Source organism: Silene latifolia, chromosome 5, assembly GCF_048544455.1.
Source record: "Silene latifolia isolate original U9 population chromosome 5, ASM4854445v1, whole genome shotgun sequence".
NCBI classification, from domain to species: Eukaryota; Viridiplantae; Streptophyta; class Magnoliopsida; order Caryophyllales; family Caryophyllaceae; genus Silene; species Silene latifolia.
The window spans coordinates 3736169-3758926 of NC_133530.1; the positions used below are offsets into that span (position 1 = coordinate 3736169).

At 35.0% G+C, this 22758-nt stretch overlaps 3 protein-coding genes across 8 annotated transcripts; 2 read left to right on the forward strand and 1 right to left on the reverse strand.

Annotated features, from left to right (window-relative positions):
• Positions 1–3904: 3904 nt before the first annotated feature.
• Positions 3905–6960, forward strand: LOC141656451 (NAD(P)H dehydrogenase (quinone) FQR1). Its single transcript, XM_074463341.1, has 4 exons — positions 3905–4026; positions 5626–5719; positions 5895–6157; positions 6526–6960. The coding sequence occupies exons 1-4, from the start codon at positions 4004–4006 to the stop codon at positions 6755–6757; spliced, it is 612 nt and encodes a 203-aa protein (XP_074319442.1). The 5' UTR covers positions 3905–4003; the 3' UTR covers positions 6758–6960.
• Positions 6961–13267: 6307 nt separating this feature from the next.
• LOC141657966 (uncharacterized) lies at positions 13268–14101 on the forward strand. The gene has a single exon (XM_074465355.1). The coding sequence runs from the start codon at positions 13268–13270 to the stop codon at positions 14099–14101; it is 834 nt and encodes a 277-aa protein (XP_074321456.1).
• A 4291-nt stretch (positions 14102–18392) lies between these two features.
• On the reverse strand, positions 18393–22501 carry LOC141656449 (transcription factor bHLH123). Of its 6 annotated transcripts, none has more exons than XM_074463336.1 (7): positions 21965–22501; positions 21166–21820; positions 20748–20861; positions 20514–20579; positions 19697–19762; positions 19459–19518; positions 18393–18824 (listed from the first exon to the last, which is right to left on the reverse strand). In XM_074463336.1, the coding sequence occupies exons 1-7, from the start codon at positions 22249–22251 to the stop codon at positions 18669–18671; spliced, it is 1404 nt and encodes a 467-aa protein (XP_074319437.1). In that variant the 5' UTR covers positions 22252–22501; the 3' UTR covers positions 18393–18668. The 6 variants fall into 6 exon arrangements, with proteins under 6 accessions (XP_074319437.1, XP_074319436.1, XP_074319440.1 ...); XM_074463335.1 differs by having other exon boundaries at positions 20745–20861; XM_074463339.1 differs by having other exon boundaries at positions 20745–20861; positions 21166–21823; positions 21965–22449.
• Positions 22502–22758: the final 257 nt, after the last annotated feature.

The following is a 22758-nucleotide window of genomic DNA, read 5'->3' on the forward strand; positions in this document are numbered from 1 at the left end:
TACCTGAAATGAGATGCTACATAGAGTAGCATTTCACATTTCAGGTACCTGATTCTTGGTAATATTACTTTTTTACTCTTTCAATTTATAATATATTAAATAATTATTATATCCTTTTACGTCATTTTTTTACCAAAATAAGTTACCTTTTCAGTTAGTTTGCCAAACGATTTTTTTATATAATCAGTCACCTTATCAGCTCCTAATTTTCAGTTACCTTATGAGCTACCTTTTCAAGTTTCAGGTAGCTTTTCAGTTTCCAGGTAGCTTTTCAGGTTTCAGCTACCTTTTCAGGTCGTTTTGCCAAACAAAGCCTTAATTGTTGCCATAATGGTAAATAATTTTTTTTTGTGAAATATCTAGCCTCTCATTCTGTCCTGAAAACTCGTTATTATTGTCGGATATACCCGTCACAAACCTGCTCAAACATATGCTAAATAAAGTTTAGTGTCGAATAACATAATTATACCAATGCCATAATGGTCAAATGCTTTTGTTTGGTCTTTGACATAATCCTAGTTTCTACCTTTTCTAACCTACTCCCTCCAATTTTCTTATATCTTCCCTCTTTCCTTTTTCACACAAGTTTGATTATCTTCCCTCTTTCCTTTTTTGGTAAGTTTCATTCATTTTTTATTAATTTCTCTCTCCTAAAAAATCAACAACTCTCATTACTTTATCTATTCTTTATTCATCATTCATTCTTTATTCTTTTCTCTCACCTATAAATTTCACAACTTACAATAATTTATTCTACTTTATTCCTTCTTTCTTCCCCTTTCTTAATTTTTGTGCCCAAAAGAAAGGGGAAGATATAAGAAACTTGGAGGGAGTACTTATTATTACATTATCTTTATATATTTTGTTTTCCTTTAATTTCGACTATACTTCACATCAACCTTTAATTTGTTTTTGGCTCCGTTTCATTGGAATGGGATGCGGCAATCATAAGATGACTAGAGTCGAGAGACCACCTCAACTTCTATCTTAAAGTATCGACTTAACTAGTTGATATCGGATACTGTATTTATCATTATTGGTGCAAAGGAAGTCAAAAAGGCAAATTTAATGTAAATTTAATATAAATTCAAGTCATAAATATTGATTCACATGACATTTTTAATTAATCTAACTGACATTTGCAAGCGAAATTTGCTTATGATTAGTGCGAAATACTTTCTTTTCATTCATGTAGCACAAACATGTAAATACATGCCCTATTTGTGCTTTCCTTATGACTATCCTACATAATTATGATAAACTTCAAAGCTTTGTCCCAATGTCCCTACGAAAAATAGCTAATGCACTAATGCCAACTGAAATGGGAAGTCTTTAAACAAATATTTTTTTTTCAATGGATTAGCATCATTTCACATTTTAAAGTGGTATGATATTCACGGACCGAGTTACATTGGACTCGATTTTGTTTGTGACTCTAATTTATTTTATTTTTTATAATTGAATTTAATTTGAGATTTGAAGTTAACACATTAATTTGTTAACCGTGTCGAAGGCAGGATTTTAAGTTAGAGGGCGATAAATTTCAACGGGTGTGAAAGAGTAATGGCAATTGGCATAGACAAAACTCAAAAAGAGCTTAAGAAAGTAAAATTTTTGAAGTTGACATTTTCAAAGTTTTGTGTAAAATCCTTAAATATTGGAAAAAGGGTAGATTATTTGTGGTTTTATGAGAGACTTATCAGTAGAATGTATTGGTAGAGTGAATCTGAAGTTAATGTATTATATAACTGGTTGTATATACATTTATACAACTTATTTAATGTAGTTGAGCTTTGTTACAAAGTTGTCGAGTTTTATTAACAAAATTATCGAGCTATGATACAAAGTTATATTGAGCATAAATTATTTTTAAACTCAATAACTTCGTAACATGGCTCAATAACTTGTAAAATTGCTTAACAGCTTTATGTAAGAGCCCGACAACTTTGAAATGATTGTACAATGCTATTATACAACTGATTGTAGGATAATATTTGTGGTGAATCTGTGATGACAATGTGACATAATGCCATGCTTAGCAAAAGGTATGCTAAACAAAGTCAAAGTTAATCCCGTAATCTAGCCTCTAGGTCTTATGAATCGACCTTGACGGCCAAAAGACATTGATTTGACATTTTTCCGGCACAAAATGATAGAAAATATTCATTAATGTAATTTGACCATGTACGTTGTATTTATAAAAATCTTAAATTAATGAAAATTTATCGAACCAATTGAAAATGCACTTGGACATTCTTACTCTTCAATTTTACATTGTCTATAAAGAGTCAACTATTGCCAAATAAAAACCCTTTTGCGGCCTTGAATTGATTTTCTATTATTTTAACTTAATTTTGTATATAACATTGTTCAGTTTTTATAAAGTGTAACATCAAATTACTGCTCAACTTACCAAAATTCGAAGAGAAGAATATGGTGGGTAAAATATTTAGGCGCTGTTGGATAAATAACATATTATTTTTAGCATAATAAAGGATTTTAGCATGTTTGATAAATTAATATGCTAATTTTAGTATTTGGTAAATAGCATATTTTGGGTCAATATGCTGATTTACAATATGCTGCTTACCCCAGCATATTGTAAAATAGGAAATTTGTCTCCATTTTACAAAGAAAATTAACAATCTACTAATCGTAATCTACCAATTACCAAACACTCAAATTAATTCTGCTAATTATAATATGCTATTCAAACCTTCTGATAAAATCTGTCATTTATAATATGCTTTTGCAATCTGCTTATGCTGAAATTAATCCGCTGTTTACAAAACAGGGACTCGCCTAAGAGGGTGTTTGACTGTTTGTTAAACGATATATTGATCGATTTTTAGCATATTCAAGTGTTTTATCATGTTTGACCGATCAATATGTTAATATTAGTGTTTGATAAACAGCATATTGAAACAACATTTGGGACTAACATGCTATTTTACAATATGTGTTTACCCAGTTACCTTAACATATTGGTTAACATATTGTAAAATAGAAAATTTTGCTTAATTTTACAAAGAAAACTAACAATCTAGTAATCGTAATCTGTCAATTACCAAACACTCAAATTAATTCTGTTAATTATAATATGTTAGTCAAACCTTCCGTTGGGGTGTTTGGTAAACAGTAGATTGATGAATTTCAGCATATTAAAGCCTTTTAGCATGTTTGACTCACCAATCTACTAATTTACGTATTTGGTAAATGACATATTGAAACAGTAGATTTAGCTTCAATTTACTGTTTTCCAATATGCTGCTCCACCCAGCATATTCACATTAGTAGATTGGGAAAATTGAATATGTCAACCATTTACATATAGATACAACAAACTATTAACCTAAATCCGCTAGTTACCAAACACTATTATTAAATTTGTTAATTGAAACATATTAGTCAAACCTGTCAATTCAATATGTCATTTATAATCTGCTTCTGCTATTATTAATCTACTAGTACCAAATAGGACCAAAATCTGTCATTTATATCTGCTTATGCTGATATTAATCCGCTATTTATCAAATATGACCTTAAATTTAGTCGTAATCTTTTTTCAGGTAAAAAATAACTCGTATAAACATATATGGTAAATAATAATCTAAAATTAGAAACATATATTTTGAATGAAAATAATTATTACACATATTATTATAATTATATCCTCTATTTTTACTAAACTTTGAAAGAAAGTGACGGTGAATTGAATCATGATTTGTAAAGATAAGCGTGACAAAATGATGATGGCATCATTCTTTTTCCCAACAAAATTCAATTCATCAAACGACACCGTTCTCTTAATTTTAGTCATTAAACACAGACTAATTACCCTACAAATGACGTCATTAATCTCCTAATTTTCAACTAATTAAATTTTACCTACTACTATATATACCTTCCCTTTTCCTTTCATTTCTTCACAACACACAATTTGATCAACAATTAGACAACAAGTTCAAAAAATTAGCTTAAAATTTTCATTAATTTTCTTCCAATGGCCACCAAAGTCTACATTGTGTATGCTTCTATACCCTTTTTTTGTGTAATTTTACATAAATGTTTTACTTATACTTCCTCGGTCTAGTCATTTATTCACCTTTGATTAAAATACGCGTCATAAAAGAAAAAAAAGGTGAACAAATGAATCAGATAGAGAAGTAAAATGGTTTCATTGCTTATTTGAAATATGCTTATTTCATGTAATTTGATTTGGTTATACTTAGCCCGTCCGGTTATTTGTTTACCTTTGATTAAAATACCCGTCACAAAGAATAAGAATGAGACACTGCTTGTGTGAAATGCTTAATTTCATGTAATTTGATCTACTTCAATTGTTCATCTTGCTTGATTATGAATATTTACTGTTGTGGGTGATCATAATGTTCATTTGTTTACCTTTGATTAAAATACTCGTAGAATTGGTGATCTGGGTAGTGCTGATTTTGCTGAAAGATTATATCTTTTGTAATAATACTGAAATTTGGAGTGATTAATTATCTGGGTAGTGATTAATTTCAGAATTAAGCTATTAAATTATGATGAATTTGTGTGGTCAAAATTGATCAGTGATGTGGTCAACTGCTTTTAATTAGATATTACTCCATCATCAATTACATATGTTAGGTGGATGCTTTTGATCTGATTAAATTATGGATTTATGGACATAATCAGTTGATATAATAGTAAATGCATTATGTGATATACTGTATTAATCAATTATTGAACTGAAAACTTTACTGAGTGGTTGGTTGATGACAATGACCTAATCTAAATTATTGATATTAGCAATATAAATAATTGTACTAAAAATGTTTTTGTGGTGTGAGTGATTGATGACAATAGCTTGAATATAATACTCCCTCCGTCTCATTCGTTTGTTTCCCTTTAGTATTCTTTGTGACGCATATATTAGTCAATGTAAACAAATGATTGAGACGGAGGGAGTAGTTGGCAATTAAGGGGTCAATTTATGGGTACTAGTTAAGGTTTGAGGGTTTAGAATTCCGGTTATGTTTAGTTCTTACGAAAGACCTCTGTACTAGTTAGGAGTTTGAAGTTTAAATGATCACCTGCTTGTGGAAGTGGATGAGGGTATAGTATGATTTGAGACTTGATTTTGAAATTGGTCAATACAGCGTCAAAATGTGGTCTTTGTAACCTTCAAATCCTTTATAAGTTGGTTGTGATGCGGTTTTGCGACATAGGTTTAGACGTTTAGTACCAATGTACCATGCTTTTAGGTTTATTCTTGACCGTGTAGTACTCAGTGGTAATGGAAACTGATGACAGTCAACAAAATAGAAATGCGGCTGGTGTTCTGTAAATTCCTGGCCTGACTGTATAAAATTTGGATTGTTCGTATGTCGTTGGAGTTAATATATTGTCTTCTGTAGTTTCTCATAAGAGGCAAACAATGTCGAACTGCTGTCCTGTTTCTCTTCGTAAAGTGCTGCAGTATTGGTTATGTAGAATCATTTTTCATCACAGATTTGTTAAAGTCAGTGAATACTACTCACGGAAGAATGTTGGATATATCTGTAGAGTCGTGACATCTTATGTTATACGACGTTGATGACTCTTTGAGATGGTTATGACGTAAGTTAATTCTTGTTTCAGGTACTATTCCATGTACGGACATGTTCAGCAACTAGCTGAAGAGATTCAGAAAGGAGCTGCATCTGTGGAGGGCGTCGAGGCTAAACTCTGGCAGGTAAACATTAGCCTCCCTTGTACTATTTACTTTTGTTACTTACGTCAACCGTTTATCTCAGAAAAGGAAATACTTCTATTAAACAACCTTAAATTAACGTTACTGTAAGACTTGACTTGATTCTCGCAGAAAATGTGACATGATATGAATTTGACTTGGTACGAGTATGAACCAGGTACCTGAGATTTTATCAGATGAGGTGCTTGGTAAGATGAGTGCACCACCAAAGGGAAATGTCCCCGTCATAACCCCAAATGAGCTTGTCGACGCTGATGGATTTATTTTCGGCTTTCCCACAAGATTCGGAATGATGGCTGCTCAATTCAAGGCTTTTCTTGATGCTACTGGTGGTCTGTGGAGAACTCAGCAGCTTGCAGGAAAACCTGCTGGTCTTTTCTTTAGCACTGGATCTCAAGGTGGCGGACAGGAGACCACCGCGTAAGTACTCAAAGTTTCAGCTGCACTGAACCTTTTTTTTTTTTTTCCCCGCCACATTCCGGTTGTCAAAGAGTCATTACTCATTAGTTCCGGATTGTGATGGAATAAAGCAAAATGACGCACTAAAGTGACTGCTTCTCTCTATTGTGATGTACAAGTCATTCGATGTTTTTGAGACAATTTTCATCTTTGGGTCATTTGGAAACAGTTTCTTTGTGTTGCTAACACAAGGATAAGGCTGCATACATCCAACCCCTACCCTGTAATTTGAGGGAGCCATTGAGGCGCGGGGTAATATTGTTTTTCGGTTATTGTTCCGAGTTGAATGGAAAGGAATTTAACTTAATTCGCTATGATACTCCTTACAGTTTGACCGCCGTCACCCAGCTGACTCACCATGGTATGATCTTCGTTCCAATCGGGTACACATTTGGAGCCGGGATGTTCGAGATGGAGAATGTCAAAGGTGGAAGTCCATATGGTGCCGGAACTTATGCAGGAGACGGTTCAAGACAGCCAACCGAGCTCGAGTTGCAGCAGGCTTTTCACCAGGGCAAGTACATTGCCACCATCACAAAGAAGCTTAAAGGAGTTGCCTAAATTATATGGGAGCATACACATTAGATACACATAAGATAAATGCCAGCATTCTTATTACACCATTATTATTTGGCTTTTCTTTTTTCACATGTTTGTTATTGTCTTTTTATTTGCTTTGAGATACTCATAAATAATCTTTTATTATATACCTTGTTTTCTTTTTTATATTTGTTTTCGGTAATAAAAAGGGTTTTCGATTGGTATTTATTGTTTCTATTTCTTACTATTCTCCGTCAAGATCAACAGTTATATACCTTCACTGGCTCAGTGGCTCCCGTATGGATGTGCGTAGACTAATTCCTATGGCCAAAATTCAAAAACTTCCTAATAACCAAGAACGAAATGTAAAAACTTATACCATGCAATCAGTGCTGGAGCGAGGGAGGTGGGCTGAAAAATGAAAACTTCAAATTTTTAGTTAAAATTTTAATTTTTTTTCGAATTTCATTTATGGCATAATTTGTTTGGCCCCCCCTGAAATCCTCCATTTTAATATGAAGGACCGACCACGAAAAAAATAGTTTTGGTCAATAAGTTGAGACCAAAAATACTTTTTTTTTTAATACTCGACCAAAAATATCATGCACCTAAATTGTCATGATTACTCTTTTACTCGTGCCTAAAACAGATGTTTTTTTTTTTGTTAAATTACGCATGATGTAAAAGTTGTGAGCAAAAGAGATGTGTCGAATTGTTGTCAGGCATTTGACGTTCATGATGATTTGAGACCAAATGATTATAGAAAAGTAATCAATTCAGTCAGAACTAACTTTAATCTTAAGTAGACAGAAGTTTCGCATGTAAAACCGCTTTACATAAGTTACGTTAATAAAAATGTCATAAACCATTTAAATAGAAAGTTAATTATTAATATCGATCTTACAAACTTATTGTGTAAGACCGTCTTAAATAGAGATTTATAACTTGGTTATCGGTACACATTGGCAGAATCAAAATTTATGGAGGGAGGTGAAAAAAATTATTTGAAAAATCTAAATTTTATGTCAATATAAATTAAAAGTTAACAGTTTTGAGTTTTATTTTTAAGTTTGCTGTAATTTGATGGTACATAGGACCGTCCTTTATAACAATTTGTGCAGTGCCAACGACATGAGCTCATACATCCCCAGCCCAAAAACTGAGACTTGATTTGGTCCACAAATAAACAAGGCCAATTCATATGCACCACGGTCCAAGGCGTCATTTTGGTTCTGGACTTCTAGGTCACCGTAATGGGCTTTTTTTTTAAATATTGATCTATGACATTGCTATTTTGATTTAGCTAGAGCTGGCAAGTCTTACCTGACCCAAGCCCGACTTGATAGAACTCGAGAATATTTCAACCAAAAACAACCCGACCCGACGATGATCCATAACCCGGCTCGATCTGACCCGGCCCAAACTAGATCCGATCCGATTAAATTGATGATCCGACAATTATTAAGTTTAATATTAATCATAATGAAAGTGATTTTATGCTTAGATTGATACATTTGACTTAATAATGAAATAATTAAACTAAATAATGGTTAGAAAATAAATTTAATGATAAAAAATTGAAGTAATGCGATAAAGTAATCGAGAACCAATAATGACCAGACCCAACACACCATTTGACCAGTAATGACCCGATCCAAACCCAACTCAATCCAAAAGAGTGGGCTAACCCGATATGACCCGACCCAAACCCGATTCGATTGACCCAATTAACACCACTAGTTATAGCGTAAAAAAGATACTAGTAAAACGCAAACCTGAATCAACCCATTTTCTAGCCACTTATGGGCTGGCTCGGACTTATTCTGATAAAGGCCCATAAATAGACCCAAATATGGACTGGACCAACAAGACCCTTTTGTAAAGCTAATTCTAATTGCATATAGATTACTTGAAATACAAACGAGATGAGTACAAGATTAACTAAAGTGAGATGAACTAATTCGGAATTGATTAGCTTGTGTGTTAATATTAATAGGAATAATTATAATAGTTAGGGCCTCAATCATTAATTTAGGGTTTGGTTGAGATGGTTCATCTATCATGGTATCAGAGACATCGTGACCTTTGGGCACGGGTCAAATCCTGACAACCTCAAAACTCCTCAAAAAACTCTCGAAGTGGAATTCCAGCACACGGTATGGGGGAGCCGATGCACAACTAACCACTCTTCAAGCCCAATGGGCATTTGAGTAAGGGAGCGTAATTGGAATAATTATAATAGTTGGGTCTCAACCATCACCTTAGGGTTTTGGTTACGAGCTGTACCAAATAATTAGCTTAGTTGGTAAATACATGAGAAGTGATACTCATAACTTAGGTTCAAACCACGTCAGCTTAAAATCGCCCTTGTTATTCCCTTCACACATACCACCATTAATCACAATGCTATAGAAGATATTTTTCTTGAACTTGAGGTAGAACTTAGAACATGAGTATATGATTAGACCCCATCTACCAAAAAATAAGAGTATAATTAGACCCCATGTACCAAAAATAAGAGTATTTTAGACCCCAAAAACAAACTAACATAAAAAATCTATAGGTCTAATTTATTGTCGTTAGCATGATCTTTTGAAAAAGACATAAAAAATCCAAAATACTTTAAACGAACAAAGGTGATGCATCTATTTATGTTGTGATATGTCGCATTGCAACCTTTATTAGCTAGCATTGACAATATCTCAAGATGCTTTCCTTTGCTATACATTTTGTGATTCTCATTTTCACTTGTATTAGTAAAAAAAGTTAAAAATTACAAAAGCCTAAGTAAATGGAGTCTTCTTTTTTCAATTTTACAAAGGAATTTTTATGGCGATTTTGATATTGACAAATTCTAAATTTAAAGTACGAATATCTAAATTGTTTTCAGGTTTGAAACTTATGTCATGAATAAGTGAATAACTGTATACGTAACTAATTGAAATTTAATAATATGCACAAGTATATACATATCACAAATGTGCACGTACTTGATGCAGATGTTAACTTATTTAATTGGTAAAGTCGCGATAAATGAAACTCATGTCTTCAGTTTAAATCCCGTCAATATCAACATCGTTTTTATGACTCCCTTTACGAAAAAAAAAACATATGTGCACTTGATTATTATATGTAGAGGCTTGGTACACTTTGGAATCTTTATTGTTGACAAATATATATTGTGTTTTTCATTGGTTGAGGAATTGAGGGAGATGGTGGTTGAATGCTTCACTTCAAAAACTTTAGTCTTTAAATAGATTAAAATACACTTTATATTTTATTATATTATGATCTCTTATTTATCAGTCCGTTTTTCCTAAGATTATTGATTTTGGTCTGAAATAAGACGGGTAACATGTCATCATTTTATAATAAAATGTTGTTATTTTTTGATAACATGTTACCATTAGTATTCACATCATTTTCAGGGTAAAAAATGACACCTCTAGTCATAACATTTTGTGAATTAATTGGTTACATTTTCTTAAAAAATGGCAACATTTTATCCGTCTGACAAATAAGACCAAAAATGTCCGTCTGAAACAAGAATTTGTGCTTATTTATACATCAACACATTTGTGATTAATGTTATTTCACATTTAAAATTATAACAAATGCAAAAGTTTAAAAATATTAATCATATACGAAAGAAGTGAAGAATGATAATTTCAGTCCTCAACCTTATTATATTATGACTTTGTAATTAGTGTTGCCATTCTATTAGTTGTTATATTTTAAGACATACATATTCGTTTTTGAGATTAAGACGGACAAATAATATTCTACTTGGTCACTTGGATCATACCTAGATTGCTAGACATTCTTCTTTTATTACATTGTCTATTCTATTTGACCGGTTTTAAATCTTAAGCAAATATGTCCGTTTTAAACAAAAAAATTGTGATATAACAGATATACTATTATATATTTTGTACGTCTTCATCATTGGAGTTGAAGAAAAAAACAGACTGAAAAAGGGAAAAGAAAGTATGAACAAAGGGTAAAGTGAGATTCATAAATACTCCAATCAAGTAGATTATTAGGGTCCCTTTACAACATAATTAGATTAGATACACAATGATGTACGTAAGATTATTTTTATCATTTTTGCTTGTCTATAAAACAAATTTATAATGTAAACCCTTTAATCATTATTATTAGTCATTTATCCAAAGGATTCTTCACTTACAAGCTTTATTTACTTAAGTATATATGTAAATTATTCATTTATTCTAATGTTCTATGGACCCACTAATCATATAATTTTCTTATTTTATGAGAATTTATTCTGGATTTGTTGCTAGCAAATGACTAGCTGTCCGAATGAAAATTAAAGGGTGATGATAAATTTGTTCTAGTAGTAATATAAACAATTATGAAAACAATATGTACCTCGTTTTATTTCTGTACATGAACATAGGATGTCACATAGGGGTAAATTGGAAAAATAAAATTTAACTGTATGCCCAGTTGACTTTAAATATATCGAGTAGCGAATATTATCTAAACAAGTCTTTAGTACACCATAAAGATGGACGAATAAGGTAAAAATATAATATTTTCAAGAGTGTATTTATTATTTGCTAACTATATTGGTCTTTTGGTCTTGTGATGACCTATTTTAATTAGACTAAAGAAGTGTCATACGTGTCAATTAACAAAAATATGTATAATATGAAATTTTATAATTAATGAGAAAAAAATATTTTTTATGTTATTTAAATTCCGCTTTGAATTGCATTAACTCAAAGATAGAGTAGTATTTAAGGGTCGAATACAACGATTTTATGAACATGTAACAGTACGGAGTATAAAACAATCGTATTGTATAGCCATGCACCACAATATAGTGTTAACATAAGTTATGCCAAACCCTAAGAAATTGACTCGCATATTGACATATTTCATGTGTTATAGTGTTAACATAAGTTATGCCAAACCCTAAGAAATTGACTCGCATATTGACATATTTCATGTGTTTTTTTTTGTGTTGACCAGAAGTATCCTCCTACCGATAGCTAGGGCAATCTCCTTCGGGGCACTGAAGGCAATTTAATGGGTTGACCCCTCCCAAGTTTGGCGAGTCAGAAATCGAACCCCTGACCACTTGTTTAAGAGATGAAAGCCCTTACCACTCACACCAGCCAACTTTGGTGACATATTTCATGTGTACATACTCACATTTTTGTTTTGAGAAGCTAAGTAAGATATACATAATACATGCATACATTCCTTTGGTACGTAGTAGACATGTTTCCTAGGTCTTATCAAACATAATTCCATTAAAATTCACGACCTTCCTTATTTGACTTATCTCACACTCTTACACAGAGTCATCTTTAAGATCTTATATAACTTACTTTATACTCCGTATAATATATTTCTATTAAAGATTATAGTCAAGTGGTAAGAATCATTAAAAAAAAGCGTATGTTTTATTTTCGTCCCCTGAATGTTATATACTGATGTTATATTGTTTAACATATACGACTCAAAATAGAATACGTAAACAACTCAATAGAACAGATCAAATATAAGCTTTCGAAATGAAATTCAAACCTAAAATTTAAACTAGCTACTTAGCTAGAATAAACCAATACTAGGTGATTGAAGACAAATTAGCACCTCCAATGAAACATTCAAATGGACGCTCCTCAATTGTGACCATTGGATGCACAAAGCACAAAAGAGCCTAAATTTCAGCCATTTTTGAGCTACAAAATAAACAAATATTTATCCCAAAAAGATGGAAATATGGACCCCTCTCTGACTTCCTCCACTTACATATTCCTTCTCCCTTAAACAATTCTTTAATTAGTTTAATTTTTTTATTGATCCCTATGACATTTCCCACATCTTGTGTCTTTCATTACCCAATTTTTGATTTGAATTATATTATTCCACTTGATTTCATTCAAGTTTTCTTGAAAAACTATTGATATTAGTGACATAAGTAATTGATTTGAACTAGCCGCGTATCCATCATCGATTGGTGGTCAAGAAATCTGCTTCATTTACATGCGCATGAATCAAACATTTGATCTCGTGGTTAAGAGTTGGGTAAACAAACAACATACCAAATTCACTTGGTTAAATACTCCGTAACTAACTTATGCATAAAATGATATATGTCGGATAATAAGTTATTATAAATTGAATTTAACAATAAATATATTCATTTTTGAACTAAACTTCACATGTAGCATATCAGAATTTCAATAACCAAGATATTCCAAAATACAAATTCTAGTTCAAAAACCTTATATTATACAGTATTTTTTAAAAGTGATATCCGGTCACAATGTATGTGATGAATTGTGAATTATCTATTAGTAAATAATATATTTGTATATATTTAGTTACCTAGTTTAGCTATACGTTCACATTGTAAAGGCTAGTATATATTGTAACATTTCATATTGAATGAGATACGGAATATAATTCTATCATGGTACCACTAGTTTAGGTTTTCTCCAAAAAAAAAAAAAAAAACCCTATTCCCAGCCGCCATCCTCATCATCTGCCACGGCAATGACGAACGGCAACGGCGGCCCTAAAACCGACAATGGAGTCCCTGGTAAGTCCACTCTTCATCCGGTGTATTCCGTTTCGAATATCCTTAATAAGGTTCGTATGCTTGATGGAGTTAAAGTCAACTACTCCGCTTGGGTGAAACTTTTTACCCTCCATGCTCGAGGTTATAAAGTGCTTCACCATATCGATGGTACCAAACCGCCACGAGAAACCGATGACGGTTACACGTCGTGGTGTGAAATTGATTCTCGTGTGCTTCAATGGATATACGGATCCGTTTCTGATGAGCTCCTTCTCCGTATCCTTGAGGTCGACTCCACCGCCTATGAGGCATGGATTCGTCTCAAAAATCATTTTCACAATAACAAAGGTTCTCGAGCGGCGGCGTTGGAACATGAGTTCACTCATATGTCGCTGGAAAAAGCGTCTTCATTGGACGATTATTGCCAAAAACTGAGGGACATTGCTACTCAATTGAATGACGTTGGTAGTAAGGTCGATGATCAGCGTCTTGTTCTTCAATTGGTTCGCGGATTGCCGTCTGAATATGATGTCGTTGGTGCCTTTATTAACCAACAATTACCCTCCTTCGAGACTGCACGTGGTATGCTCCAACTGGAAGAACAACGGAAGTCGGCTCGGTCTGAACCTGCTCCGACCGCTCTCGCTGCCCCTGCTGCCGTCACCGATGCCGAGTCTTCAGGTAATGAATCTTACTCCTCTCGTGGTAATTCAAATTGGAACAATAATAAAAAGTCTTACCATAAGGGGAAGGGGAAGCAAGGACATTGGAAGAATTCCGGCAAAGGGGGGTGGCAATGGCAGCAATAATGGCACTAGCAGTAAGCCGTCCTCGGTTCCGGTAACGATCACCGTCCCTATGTGGCCGGGTACACCTTGGAATGCTCCCTGGGGTGTACCTCCATGTCCCTACCCTGCTCAACAAGGGTGGGTCCCTGCTTGGCAGCCGCAACAAGTCCGGGCACAAGTCTCTCAGCCACGGTTCTCGGGGTCGATGCCTGCTTACGGGCAGGCTTATATTGCTGCTCCTCCATCCGGGTACGAAATGTCGAATATGAATCAGGCATTCCAAACTATGACGCTGGTCCCACCGGATAATGGTCAATGGGTTATGGACACGGGTGCCTCGTCACATCTCACCGCCGAGTCAGGTACGCTAAATCCTCCTTTTAATTCAAGTCCTATTCGGTCAATCTTTGTCGGTAATGGTAAGTCCATTCCCGTCCTTGGTTCGGGTCACGCATCCCTAAGCCTCCCTGACCGCACATTGTCCCTTAAAAACGTCCTTTACACCCCTAACATTATTAAAAACCTTATTTTCGTTCGCCAATTCACTAAGGATAATAATGTTACTGTGGAATTTGACCCTTATGGTTTCTCTGTGAAGGATATTCGGACTGGGAGAATGATAATGAGGAGCAATAGCACCGGTACTCTCTACCCCGTGTCAGCCACTTCGTCAAAAGAGCCACCCATCACGGTCCTTGCCGAGTCTCCACGTGACCTATGGCACTCTCGCCTAGGCCATCCTGGTTCCAACATTACCAGTTTTCTTAATAGTCACAACTTTATTAGTTGTAATAAGGAACATCGCTCCCATTTTTGTCATTCTTGTCAAGTCGGAAAACATAAACGACTCCCATTTAATGATTCGAATTCTATGTCTCTTTTACCGTTTGATATTATACATTGTGATTTATGGACTTCCCCTCTTCCTAGCAAAAGTGGATTCAAATACTACATGGTTCTCATTGATAATTATAGTCAATATGTATGGGTTTATCCACTCAAATTCAAATCCGAAGCTTTTCAAAAATTCATCCAACTTCGCGCATTCATTCGCACCCAATTTTCGCAAGAAATAAAAAGCTTCCAATGCGACATGGGCCGCGAATTCGATAACTCATCCTTTCATACCCTTGCCCAACAAAACGACATTTCCCTTCGTTTCTCGTGCCCACACACCTCCCCTCAAAACGGTAAAGCAGAACATATGATTCGCCGACTTAATGAAATCATGCTCACTTTACTCCTTCACGTCTCCCTACCCCCCACATTTTGGGTTGACGCCCTTCATACCGCCACCTACCTCCACAACATCCTCCCATCCAAACTTTTATCCTATCGCTCACCCGCTTCCGCCCTTTTTCTCCGTCACCCCACATATTCCCACTTAAGAGTCTTTGGTTGTCTATGTTACCCAAATTTGTCCGCCACTCGTCAAAACAAACTTCAACCAAGGTCTACTCGTTGTGTCTTCTTAGGATATCCCGCTAACTACCGAGGGTACCGGTGTCTTGACCTCACCTCAGGCAAAATTATTTTGTCCCGGCATGTCACATTCGATGAACACTCCTTCCCTTTTGCCACGACCAATCCCCCCACCTCTACCACCTACGACTTCCTCCAAACACCCCTACCCCTAAACAGCTTCAATTATCCTAACCCTACTACCCAACCCGAACCCGTCACCCCTCCCTCGCCATCCACACCACCTCACACTACCCCTGCCACACCAACAGACCCCACCCCGCCCTCTCCTGCTACGCACGCAGCCTCACCCAGCCCTGCAACGTCCCCTGCCCCGTCCCCTGTTACGTCCCCTGTAACTTCCCCAAACCCAGCTCCACCGAACCCAACTCAACCTCATCCCACTCACCAAAAGGCTACTCGTGCCAGCCACAGTATCTTTAAACCCATCGACCGTCTAAACCTCATCACCCACACCACTAAACCAATCAGTCCCGTACCCAAGTCCCCAAAAGACGCCCTTTGTGACCCGAATTGGACAGCCGCAATGAAAACCGAATATAGTGCTCTAATTGAAAATCATACATGGGATTTAGTACCCCGACCCGTCGATGCTCATGTTATTAGGTGTATGTGGCTATTTTGCCATAAATATCGCTCCGATGGCAGCCTTGAGCGATATAAAGCTCGATTGGTAGTTAATGGTAAAACTCAACAGGTGGGTATTGACTGCGACGAGACATTTAGCCCTGTTGTTAAACCGGCTACTATTCGCATTGTGTTAAGCTTAGCGGCTAACCGTTCTTAGCCTATCCATCAATTGGATGTTAAGAACGCTTTTTTACACGGTGATTTAAATGAAACGGTTTTTATGCATCAACCACCCGGGTTCTGTGATAAGTCTAAACCGGGATTTGTATGTCGACTTCGAAAATCTTTATATGGCCTTAAACAGGCCCCCCGGGCATGGTACCACCGTTTTGCTACGTTCATCACGTCACGAGGATTTAGGAGCAGTATTTGTGATAGCTCTCTCTTTATTTATCGACACGGCCCCCATACTGCTTATTTACTTCTTTATGTCGATGATATTGTTATTACTGCTTCTTCCTCACAGTTTTTGCAGCAGATAATTACCAATTTGTCCCTTGAATTTGCAATGAAGGACCTCGGTAACCTTCATCATTTTCTTGGCATTACCGTCACTCGCTCCAAAACTGGTTTGTTTCTATCTCAAGGACAATATGCTAAGTCTATTCTTGCACGGGCATCCATGACTGGCTGCAATCCCACGGCTACTCCAGTAGACACTTCGGCTAAATTAAGTGCCACGGACGGTCCCAAAGTCGCTGACCCCACGCTTTATCGAAGCATTGCAGGTGCACTTCAATATCTTACTATTACGCGCCCTGATATTTCTTATGCGGTTCAGCAGCTTTGCTTATTTATGAACGACCCACGGGAACCACACTTGCATTTCATGAAGCGTGTTCTACGCTATATCAAAGGTACGTTAGAGTTCGGCCTCACTTTTTCCGTGTCCAAATCCCATGCTTTAACTGCTTACACTGATGCTGATTGGGCCGGCTGCCCCGACTCTCGCCGCTCTACTTCCGGATATTGTGTATTTCTCGGAGACAATTTGATATCCTGGTCGTCCAAACGGCAAGCAACCGTGTCTAAATCTAGTGCCGAAGCTGAATATCGCGGTGTTGCTAATGTAGTGGCTGAAACCACTTGGCTACGTAATCTATTGCTCGAGCTTCATATGCCACTACGTCACGCTACTCTCGTCTACTGTGACAATATTTCTGCCGTCTATCTTTCGGGTAATCCCGTACAGCACCAGCGCACGAAACATATTGAGATCGACATACATTTTGTTCGTGAACAGGTGCAACTTGGACGCGTTCGAGTTCTTCACGTCCCTTCGCCATTCCAATACGCGGACATCTTTACGAAGGGACTCCCTCGACAGCTTTTCACTCATTTTCGCTCTAGTCTCAGCGTCCATCCTCCTCCCGCTTCGACTCGGGGGTGTATTAGTAAATAATATATTTGTATATATTTAGTTACCTAGTTTTGCTATACGTTCACATTGTAAAGGCTAGTATATATTGTAACATTTCATATTGAATGAGATACGGAATATAATTCTATCATTATCTACTCTTCAACCAGAATCCTCTAGTTCGCATACAAAGCTCATTATAGTATCAAACCAATAACCATACCTTAATTATTAAATGTCTTTTAATTAAGACGGTTCTCTAGCAATATACATTATTTATACATATATACATAATCTCGTACTCGAAATTTATCTTGACGAAATACAAATACATGCAAATCAAATAACTTTATTTTCATTATTTTCAATATAAATACATACAACAAATCAATCTAACTATTACACCAATCAATTGGATGAAGATCTTAGCAAGAGCACTTTCTCCATTTGGTAATCACAATAATCATCTATAAGGAGTGCTAATATCTTCATCCAATTCAAGTCATATGTTTGGCTTTAAACTCCATGTAACCCTTATCTCCTAACATTCCTTTTTTTTGAAAAACTAACAAATAAACCTTAAAACTATCTATAACAATTAATAATCATAGCAATGCAATTATTACAAAAGATGATCATAATAATAATAATAATAATAATAATGAGAATTTTATCATTTCTTCTACTTGCTCCTTTGGTCCCCCAAGAGCCCCAAAATTTGCATCATCACATTTTTTCTTACACTTTCTTTGTTGTCCAATTGGTCCATATTATTCACATCCCTTTAATTTCCTTGGATTAAAAGCCATATTCCTTTCCCTTTTAATATCTCTTTTCATATTTCATATTCCAATTTTCTCCCTTATTTTTTTTTTCTTCTTCCTCTTGTCCTTGTTAGTACACTATTAAAGGACCATATGGCTACAATCTCCAAATGTCATCTCCTTTTCCTCCATGAATCATGATCCTTCTTATGATCGATAGCTCGAATTTTCGACTTGAATTGAAAGGGAATGAAGGATTCTACATATCATTGACAATGAGATATATACTTTCTTCTTTTTTCTCCATCATGGAATCAAGAATATGTTCTTAACTTTGATTTTTACATATCTTTTACCTAAATGTTCCTCCGAATGTTGGTGTCCAAAAATCTACCGTGGTCTCATGTGTGACGGGAAAGGTGCTAGAAACTGGTACTAAGCATAAACCTCGGCTCCTTAGATCTTGCTTTGGACCGTCTGGATCACTCTTCCCTCCTTTTTCATTATTCTACATAACATTGAATGTTAAACATAAGTCTTCTGTAAGGCCGTTTTAGACAAAATAGTGTAAAATGGATTGAAGCATAACCATATTATTGAGTAAAAACTTATTTAAAGAACCCGTTTTACAATAAACTTGTGTAAGAGTTAAGACCCCTTGCACAAGTATCTATGTTGCAATCGATGAATGTGATAAACATTGCATGCTTAAAGAGTTAAGGGTGATTCTTAGGGTTTAGATTGGAAACTCAATCCATGACCTAAAACATGTTTATCTTAAATACGTCATAATCTTTGGTGTCATCGAGTGATAATGAGATTCAGTAACACACTATATTAAAACTTCAAGAAACTAAGGTAATTAAGTTGTGCAACGTACATGCTTTCAACCTAGCAATACTCCGTTCAATTTAATAAAAATGATGATACGAATATAATGCAAATTAAACCTAATTTTACAACTCGTATGTATAATGTATGGCTTGTATATATACTGAAATTTAGACAAATCGAAGATTAAAATTGACATCGGTTATGACAAATTAAACAAGGATCACATACATATAGTTATGGAGATAATAATATGTAAATTTCTGTCTGCAAGAGTATGTAGGTAGCAGGAAAATAAAGAGAATATATACCGGCTGTTGTTGTTGTTGTTGGTAGGGTGCTCCACTTTTTAAGTATGGGTTGCTTAAAACCTGTAACATCCCACGATCAAATTAATCTAATGTTATTTATATAAAAATGACCGACACTTTATAACATCTTTTCATTATTTTTTGTGTTAATAAACTTATAAAATTAATATAACATCTTTTACGGGTAAAACCGTCTTATTTTATAATTAGCGGAAATAATAATTAAAAGACAACTTACACTGACTTGTTCATGGAGGAACTTAATGTACTCGATTGCTTCAGAGAGGACTGACGCAGTATCAGTCTGAAAAAAATAAATAAAAAAAGTTAGAAAAAGAAAGAAAAGTGAACAAAAAAAAAATACCATGATGATTCATATATGGACCAATGTTAATTAGTGTGGTCTGAAAAATACTTAAAGTTAAGCTTTTGTAGGTAAGCTTTTTGAGACCAAAATTATTCATAAAAAAAATTAAAATAAAGAATGACAATTTGATCATCAATCATACTATCCTTAGCTCTCTTTTGTTAAAAGTGAAAGCTAAAGCTAGAACAAGAATGGTGTCAATTTAACACCACATATATGAAATAATTGTATATCATACAAAAGGGTATTTTATATTTTTGTCTATCGTTTGATTTATCATCGTATTATATTGGTGTCGTGTTCTGATAGGATTTCAAAACAATTTTAAAGAGGTAATACGCTAATACTGTAATTGGACCGGTTCTGATAGGGTTTCTAAACAATTTTAAAGAGGTAATACCCTAATACTGTAATTTGGACTACATTGGACAAATTGTAACAATCATAAATATAAAATTGTTGAATTACGATTTTTTTAACGTGTGTCATAAGGGTAGCTAAGGATTCTTTTGATTCTCTTTTTATTTAGGCTCTTAACGCGTGCCTTTAGGACAGGCAATAGAAAAACCGGATTACTAAACCTATATGTGATTAATTAACCAAATAGAAGACAAAATTGAAGATAATAATGAAATGAAAGGAAGATAATTGGTGTTATTTCTTGTAAATTTGTCATCTTTCTAATTACCTTTCCGAAAGGCGAAACTAATTGTTGTAGTGCAGTGATTCTGTCTCCCATCTTTTCTTTTCTCACCTGGTAAAGAGATTTTCCCACAATTAGTCAATAACATGTCTTAGGAGTTACACTTTTCAACTATTTATTCCAAAAATAATTCAACATCATCTTCATTAATACAAGTACTCCGTATTTTAATCAAACGAATGGAATTCGACTGGAATAATGGAGTAATTCACAAACTACCTTGAATGGTGGCAACGTCGATGAAGCCGTATCGGTCCTTGCTCGTTTCGTGTTCATCTCTTGAGTAGTATTCTTCTTCACCATTGAATTTGTTTCCCTTATGTCCATTGTAGTCTACAACTCAAAATTCCAACAATACTAAGAAATTTATTCCAAAACCCTAATTTCGGTTTTTATTTGTTGTTTTTTTTAACCTGAGTGGTAAGAGCGTTCATCTGTTAAGAAACAGGTTAAGGGTTCGATACTTGGCCTTTACTAGAGAAACAATCAAAGGTAGGACTTGGGAGAGGCTTGCTTTCAGTTGTCTTATTACTACTGTCGGTAGGAGATACTTCTAATCAAAAACGAATAAAGGTGACATAAACCTAAGAAATAATGTACACCTTATGTAGGCAGTATCTCTACAAGAATAACTCACCTTTGGCTTCTCTTCAAAACTTGGCATGGACAACTGAGGCGGAGCTTGAAGCGACGAGAAAAAGTTAGGCCTAACATCGTCATTCATGGTAGCTCCCGAAGGAGATGCATTCCAATAAGGCGCGTTGTTCATAAACTGTAATTGTTGTTGTTGTTGTTGTTGTTGTTGTTGTTGTTTAGGAGACGAGGCTCGAAGAAACTGAGGCATTCCAAAGTAATTAGGTTGATGAAAATTGCTTGAATTGTTATTAGAAGCACCATAATTAAGCTGTTGTTGTTGTTGTTGTTGTTGTTGTTGTTGATTATTATGTTGGTCCGGACCGATAAGACCTTGCAAAATACTTGATGGGCTGCCATAAACCGAAGATGATAGCGATGAATCGAGTTGAATTCCTTGATTATTACATGTAACACTGCTCTCCATTGAGCTACAAGTTGGAGAAAATTGCGGGTTTTGATCTAATGAGAATCCTCGTCCTCCTATTTGTTTGAATTCTGTTGATTCTTGGTCATTCGGAAACAGCTTCTCTGGCCTCCATTGAAGGTTTGGATTACTATACATAGTAACTCCTCCACTTTCTTGTTGAAAATTTGTGTTCAAACCCATTCCTTCTTGCAACATGGACCGGAAATTATTCTCCGTCTTTTCAGGATTCCTACTAATACATATTCAATCAGTCTCTTGAAAGACAGTCTCATATTAAGATATAAATATATATAATCTCAACCAGATAACAATAACAATATATCTCATTTAATAATAATATTATCATGAGACCGTATGTAAAAAACTAACTTACAGTATATGTTGATGATTCCACTCCATAGTTGGGGAACTAGAGAGACCTAATCCCATAAGCTGTAGTGAGGACGCATCCAATTTAGTGTCGGTGGTTGAAGGAGTATCGGTCAACCACCCATACCCTGCAGCACCACCAGTGCTATTAGCAAGGGTGGTAGTGGATGAAGTGGTAGAGCCACCACCTCCTCCACCACCACCACCTCGACCGCCATCAAATCTTGTATTTCTATTGTTGTTAGGTGAAGAGTCCCACCAATTTGCTCCTCCACAATATTCTTCAGCCATATCAATATCAATAACAATCAATATATATATGCAACTTAAATATCGAGACAGAATAATAATAACAACAATAATAATAACGAAAATAACAATAATAATAATAATAATATTGTGTAAGGTAATAAGATTGTGTATGTTACAAGTGATATGATTTAATTTGATTAAATTGTTATTTGTCCTTTTTAATTTGGGGGATTTTGTAAATTAAGGGGGTAGCTTAGGTTTGGAGGGTTGATGATAAAAATGAAATGATGAAAAGGGTTCGCTACATCGGACCACATATTTATAATGTCGAATTTATAAATATTTTTATATTGTTTTGGGTTAGTGTACTATAGAAAGCATAGCCGGATGTGGTTGACATTTCGAGGGTTTGCTTTATTTTTTGGCCCCTTCTCTCGTGTTTAATCATGAGGCGTAAGAAAAAGGATTGTGTGATTAATTAAGTTCCCTTAATTAATTTGTGGAAAAATGTTTGAATGATGATTAGTGTTTGCTTTTTATTATTAA

Bases quoted from the DNA above. Each gene is read 5' to 3' on its own strand.
- LOC141656451 (XM_074463341.1), top strand. From the start codon at position 4,004: ATGGCCACCAAAGTCTACATTGT. The intron at 4,027-5,625 runs GTATGCTTCTAT...TTCTTGTTTCAG, and splicing joins GCCACCAAAGTCTACATTGT to GTACTATTCCATGTACGGAC. The intron at 6,158-6,525 runs GTAAGTACTCAA...TACTCCTTACAG, and splicing joins GGCGGACAGGAGACCACCGC to TTTGACCGCCGTCACCCAGC.
- LOC141657966 (XM_074465355.1), top strand. From the start codon at position 13,268: ATGACGAACGGCAACGGCGGCCCTAAAACCGACAATGGAGTCCCTGGT.
- LOC141656449 (XM_074463339.1), bottom strand. From the start codon at position 22,251: ATGGCTGAAGAATATTGTGGAGGAGCAAATTGGTGGGACTCTTCACCT. The intron at 19,519-19,696 runs GTAAGTTGTCTT...GGGATGTTACAG, and splicing joins TCCTCCATGAACAAGTCAGT to GTTTTAAGCAACCCATACTT. The intron at 18,825-19,458 runs GTATATATTCTC...AATGTTATGTAG, and splicing joins AACAACAACAACAACAGCCG to AATAATGAAAAAGGAGGGAA.